Source organism: Oncorhynchus clarkii, unplaced genomic scaffold, assembly GCF_045791955.1.
Source record: "Oncorhynchus clarkii lewisi isolate Uvic-CL-2024 unplaced genomic scaffold, UVic_Ocla_1.0 unplaced_contig_11233_pilon_pilon, whole genome shotgun sequence".
NCBI classification, from domain to species: domain Eukaryota; kingdom Metazoa; phylum Chordata; class Actinopteri; order Salmoniformes; family Salmonidae; genus Oncorhynchus; species Oncorhynchus clarkii.
The window spans coordinates 159,558-166,443 of NW_027257950.1; the positions used below are offsets into that span (position 1 = coordinate 159,558).

The 6,886-nt window shown below is 40.8% G+C and overlaps 1 protein-coding gene across 2 annotated transcripts in view; it reads right to left on the bottom strand.

Annotated features, from left to right (window-relative positions):
* LOC139394182 (regulator of G-protein signaling 11-like) overlaps positions 1 to 5,302 on the bottom strand; it is a 77,217-nt gene extending 71,915 nt beyond the window's left edge. For both annotated transcript variants that reach the window (XM_071142224.1, XM_071142226.1), the window contains exon 1: positions 4,913 to 5,302. In XM_071142224.1, coding sequence (XP_070998325.1) covers positions 4,913 to 4,975 — 63 coding nt within the window. In that variant the 5' untranslated portion in view covers positions 4,976 to 5,302. The remainder of the gene's footprint in view (positions 1 to 4,912) is intronic.
* Positions 5,303 to 6,886: the final 1,584 nt, after the last annotated feature.

Below are 6,886 nucleotides of genomic sequence, written 5' to 3' on the forward strand. Positions count from 1 at the left end.
TTGTTTATCTGTCGGCCACTTTGTTTACCTTTGTTTATCTGTCGGCCACTTTGTTTACCTTTGTCTATCTGTCGGCCACTTTGTTTACCTTTGTTTATCTGTCGGCCACTTTGTTTACCTTTGTTTATCTGTCGGCCACTTTGTTTACCTTTGTTTATCTGTCGGCCACTTTGTTTACCTTTGTCTATCTGTCGGCCACTTTGTTTACCTTTGTTTATCTGTCGGCCACTTTGTTTACCTTTGTTTATCTGTCGGCCACTTTGTTTACCTTTGTTTATCTGTCGGCCACTTTGTTTACCTTTGTTTATCTGTCGGCCTCAGCCACGAACTCAGGCCCTGTGTGTAGTTAACCGACACTCTCTGCCCATTCATCGCCATTTTACCTGTTGTTGTTGTCTTAGATGATTAGCTGTTGTTGTCTTACCTGTTGTTGTCTTAGCTATCTCTCCCAATCTACACATGTGAAGCATCGCTTTATGTCTCTCTCAAATGTCAATATGCCATAGCTACTGTTGTTTAGGATAGTTGTCATTGTTTTAGTTCACTGCGTAGCCCCTAGTCCCACTCAACATGCCTCATATGCCTCTTTTGTCCCACCTCCCACACATGCGGTGACCTCACCCAGCATAACTAGCGTGTCCAAAGATGCAACCTCACTTATCATCACTCAATGCCTAAGTTTACCTCCATTGTACCCGCAGCCCACCATACCCCTGTCTGTACATTACGTCCTAAATCTATTGTACCAGGCCCAGAAATCTGCTTCTTTTATTCTCTGTCCCCAACGCACTAGACGACCAGTTTTGATAGCCTTTAGCCGTAACCTCATCCTACTCCTCCTCTGTTCCTCGGGTGATGTGAGGGTTAACCCCGGCCCTGTGTGTCCCCAGGCACTCTCATGTGTTGACTTCTGTAACCGAAAAAGCCTTGGTTTCTTGCATGTTAACATCAGAAGCCTCCTCCCTAAGTTTGTTTTACTCACTGCTTTAGCACACTCCGCCAACCCTGATGTTCTTGCAGTGCCCGAATCCTGGCTTAGGAAGGCCACCAAAGAGTTCTGAGATTTCCATCCCCAACTACAACATTTTCCGTCAAGATAGAACTGCCAAAAGAGGAGGAGTTGCAATCTACTGCAGAGATAGCCTACAAAGTTCTGTCATACTTTCCAGGTCTATGCCCAGACAGTTCTAGCTTCTAATTTAAAAAATGAATCTCTCCAGAAATAAGTCTGTCACTGTTGACACCTGTTTTTTATTTTTATTTTTTTTATTTTATTTCACCTTTATAAGATAAAGCATAGCAGTGTGAACAGACAACACAGAGTTACACATGGAGTAAACAATTAACAAGTCAATAACACAGTAGAAAAAAAAGAGAGTCTATATACATTGTGTGCAAAAGGCATGAGGAGGTAAGCGAATAATTACAATTTTGCAGATTAACACTGGAGTGATAAATGATCAGATGGTCATGTACAGGTAGAGATATTGGTGTGCAAAAGAGCAGAAAATAAAATAAATAAAAACAGTATGGGGATGAGCAGAACATTAAATAAAAACAATAGGGGGATGAGGTAGGTAGATTGGATGGGCTATTTACAGATGCGCTATGTACAGCTGCAGCGATCGGTTAGCTGCTCAGATATATGATGTTTAAAGTTAGTGAGGGAAATAGAAGTCTCCAGCTTCAGATTTTTGCAATTTGTTCCAGTCACAGGTAGCAGAGAACTGAAACGAAAGACGGCCAAATGAGGTGTTGGCTTTAGGGATGATCAGTGAGATACACCTGCTGGAGCGCGTGCTACGGGTTGGTGTTGCCATCGTGACCAGTGAACTGAGATAAGGCAGAGCTTTACCTAGCATGGACTTGTAGATGACCTGGAGCCAGTGGGTCTGGCGACGAATATGTAGCGAGGGCCAGCCGACTAGAGCATACAGGTCGCAGTGGTGGGTGGTATAAGGTGCTTTAGTGACAAAACGGATGGCACTGTGATAAACTGCATCCAGTTTGCTGAGTAGAGTGTTGGAAGCAATTTTGTAGATGACATCGCCGAAGTCGAGGATCGGTAGGATAGTCAGTTTTACTAGGGTAAGTTTGGCGGCGTGAGTGAGGGAGGCTTTGTTGAGGAATAGAAAGCCGACTCTAGATTTGATTTTCGATTGGAGATGTTTGATATGAGTCTGGAAGGAGAGTTTACAGTCTAGCCAGACACCTAGGTACTTATAGATGTCCACATATTCAAGGTCGGAACCATCCAGGGTGGTGATGCTAGTCAGGCGTGTGGGTGCAGGCAGCGAACGGTTGAAAAGCATGCATTTGGTTTTATTAGCATTTAAGAGCAGTTGGAGGCCACGGAAGGAGTGTTGTATGGCATTGAAGCTCGTTTGGAGGTTAGATAGCACAGTGTCCAAGGACGGGCCGGAAGTATATAGAATGGTGTCGTCTGCGTAGATTTGGATCAGGGAATCGCCCGCAGCAAGAGCAACATCATTGATATATACAGAGAAAAGAGTCGGCCCGAGAATTGAACCCTGTGGTACCCCCATAGAGGCTGCCAGAGGACCGGACAGCATGCCCTCCGATTTGGCACACTGAACTCTGTCTGCAAAGTAGTTGGTGAACCAGGCAAGGCAGTCATCAGAAAAACCATAATAGACCCCCCTCAGCTCCCAGCTGTGTCCTGGACACCATATGTGAATTGATTGCACCCCATCTATCTTCAGAGTTTGTTCTGTTAGGTGATTTAAACTGGGATATGCTTAACGCCCCGGCAGTCCTAAAATCTAAGATAGATTCCCTCAATCTCACACAAATTATCAACGAACCCACCAGGTACAACCCTAAATCCTTAAACATGGGCACCCACATAGATGTTATCCTGACCAACTAGCCCTCCAAATACACATCTGCTGTTTTCAATCAGGATCTCAGATCAATCAGGATCTCAGATAAATACCCCATTCAAAATAAGCATGCCCCATTCAAAAAATGTAGAACTAAGAACAGATATAGCCAGACCTGACTGCCCTTGACCAACACAAAACATCCTGTGGCGGACTGCAATAGCATCGAATAGTCCCTGAGATGTGTAACTTTTCAGGGAATTCAGGAACCAATACACGCAGTCAATCAGGAACGCAAAGGCAAGAAATTTCTGACACAAATTTGCATCCTGTAGCTCTAATTCCAAAAAATGTTGGGACACTGTAAAGTCCATGGAGAATAAGACCACCTCCTCCCAGCTGCCCACTGCACTAAGGCTAACACTGTCACCACCGATAAATCCACCATAATCGAGTATTTCAATAAACATTTCTCTACGGCTGCCCATGCTTTCCTCCTGGCTACCCAAACCCCGGCCAACAGCTCCGCACCCCCCGCAGCTACTTGCCCAAGCCTCCCCAGCTTCTCCTTCACTCAAATGCAACCACTATTACTAGTCTGTTCAACCTCTCTTTTGTATCATCTGAGATCTCCAAAGATTGGAAAGCTGCCACGGTTATCCTCCTCTTAAAAGGGGGTGACACTCTAGACCCAAACTATTATAGACCTATATCCATCATGCCCTGCCTTTCTAAAGTCTTCAAAAGCAAAGTTAATAAACAGATCACTGACCATTTCGAATCCCACCGTACGTTCTCCTCTGTGCAATCCGGTTTTCCGAGCTGGTCACGGGTGAACCTCAGCCACGCTCAAGGTACTAAATGACATCATAATAGCCATCAATAAACGACAGTACTGTGCAGCTGTCTTCATCGACCTGGCCAAGGCTTTCGAATGTGTCAATCAACGTATTCTTATCGGCAGACTCAACAGCCTTGGTTTCTCAAATGACTGCCTCGCCTGTTTCACCAACTACTTCTCAGACAGAGTTAGTCTATGCTAGCTAAAGCTCCGCCTTATCTCAGCTCACTGGTCACGATAAAAACACCCACCCGTAGCACGCACTCCAGCAGGCATATCTCACTGGTCATCCCCAAAGCCAACACCTCCTTTAGCCGCCTTTCCTTCCAGTTCTCTGCTGCCAACGACTGGAACAAATTGCAAAAATCGCTGAAGCTGGAGACTTCTATTTCCCTCACTAACTTTAAACATCATATATCTGAGCAGCTAACCGATCGCTGCAGCTGTACATAGCGCATCTGTAAATAGCCCATCCAATCTACCTACCTCATCCCCCTATTGTTTTTATTTAATTTTCTGCTCATTTGCACACCAGTATTTCTACTTGCACATCACCATCTGCTTATCTATCACTCCAGTGTTAATCTGCTAAATTGTAATTACTTCGCTACTATGGCCGATTTACTGCCTTACCACCTCACGCCATTTGCGTACGGTATATAGACTTTCTTCTTTTTCTATTGTGTTATTGACTGTACTCTTGTTTATTCCATGTATAACTCCGTGTTGTTGTTTGTGTCGCACTGCTTCGCAGTTGTAAATGAGAACTTGTTCTCAACTAGCTTACCTGGTTAAATAAAAAAATAGAGAGTAGGGGTTAGGGAGTAGGGGTTAAGGACAGGGTTTAGGGGTAAGGGAGTGGGGGTTAGGGAGCAGGGGTTAGGGGTAAGGGAGTGGGGGTTAGGGAGCAGGGGTTAGGGACAAGGTTTAGGGGTTAGGGTTAGCGAGTAGGGTTTAGGGAGTAGGGGTTAGGGACAGTGTTTAGGGGTAAGGGAGTGGGGGTTAGGGTTTAGGAAGCAGGGGTTAGGGACAGGGTTTAGGGGTTAGGATTAGCGAGTAGTGTTTAGGGAGTAGGGGTTAGGGGCAGGGTTTAGGGGATGGGGTTAGGGTTTAGGGGATGGTGTTAGGGTTTAGGGTGTAGGGGTTAGGGGCAGTGTTCAGGGTTAGTAGTAAGGTTTAGGGGTTATGGTGTAGGAGTAGTGAGTAGGGTTTAGTGTAGTTACGGTACCTTTCTGAGGCAATACATCTGCTCCCTCTGAGCTCCTCCTTTTGTCAGCGTGTTGATGGTCATCTTCTCTCTCTCCGTCTCTCTCCCTCTCTCTCTATCTCTCTATCCCCTCTCTATATATCTCTCTTTCTCTCTTTAGCTCTCTCTCTCTTTATATATACCTGTCTCTCTCCGTCTCTCTCTCTCCGTCTCTCTATATATCTCTCTCTCTCCGTCTCTCTCTCTCTATCCCTCACTCTCTATATCTCTTTTTCTCTCTTTAGCTCTCTCCTTCTCTATCTCTCTTTCAGTAGAAGTGCTGTCTAGATGTCTCTGTCTCTTTTCAGTAATCGGAGGTAGCAGGCAGCAGCAGGACAGTAAAGTGCAGAAATGAACCGAGCTGCACGAGAGCATCCAGCACCCTCCCTCCCTCTCTTTCTCCATCCACCTTTTATCTCTCTCACTCCATCCCCTCCCCCTTCTATCTCTCTCTTTCCATCCAACCTCTCACTCTCTCATCCCCTCCCCCTTCTATCTCTCAGACTGGTGATGCTGCCATTCTGCGGATTAATGAGGATTATATTATACTGCATATTTATTAATTCATTTATGTTCACCGTGGAAACATTTATGATATGGGAATGTTAAAAGACATCATCATAAGTAGTAATACTTTATTAATATATTAATATATTTAGTAGATACATTTATGTTAGTAATACTTTATTAAAATATTTAGTAGAGACATTTATGTTAGTAATACTTTATTAATATATTTAGTAGGTATATTTGTGTTAGTAATATTTTATTAATATATTTAGTAGGTATATTTATGTTAGTAATACTTTATTAATACATTTAGTAGGTATTGTTATGTTAGTAATACTTTATTAATATATTTAGTAGGTGTATTTATGTTAGTAATACTTTATTAATATATTTAGTAGGTATATTTATATTAGGAATACTTTCTTAATATATTTAGTAGATACATTTATGTTAGAAATACTTTATTAATACATTTAGTTGGTATATTTATGTTAGTAATACTTTGTTAATATATGAATATATTTAGTAGATATATTTATGTTAGTAATACTTTATTAATAATACATTTAGTAGGTATATTTATGTTAGTAATACTTTATTAATATATGAATATATTTAGTATGTATATTTATGTTAGTAATAATTCATTAATACATTTAGTAGGTATATTTATGTTAGTAATACTTTATTAATATATTTAGTAGGTATATTCATGTTAGGAATACTTTCGTAATATATTTATTAGGTATATTCATGTTAGGAATACTTTATTAATATATGAATATATTTAGTAGATACATTTATGTTAGTAATACTTTATTAATACATTTTGTGGGGGTGTATTTATGTTAGGAATACTTTATTAATGCATTTAGTAGGTATATTTATGTTAGTAATACTTTATTAATATATTTAGTAGATATATTTATGTTAGGAATACTTTATTAATACATTTAGTGGGTATGTATTTATGTTAGTAATACTTTATTAATATATTTAGTAGATATATTTATGTTAGGAATACTTTATTAATATATGAATATATTTAGTCGATACATTTATGTTAGTAATACTTTAATAATATATTTAGTAGATACATTTATGTTAGTAATACTTTATTAATATATTTAGTAGGTATATTTATGTTAGAAATACTTGTAATGTGTTTAGTAGATATATTTATGTTAGGAATACTTTATTAATACATTTAGTATTTTCTAAGGCTCATCATCCAGGCAGCAGTGTTAGGGTAACCTAGGCAGCAGCCTTACCACACCACAGAGTAGTTGCAAACAAGAAAGTAGTCCCAGGGCGCTAGGAGAGAGAGAGTAATCCCCGAGCAGCCGCCTCGCCCCCATGTCTTCTTCCACTGATACTTCTAACCCTGTTCCTAGGATACAAGTTCCACTGCTGTCAGACCTAAGAAACTAGTTTCACACACATCAG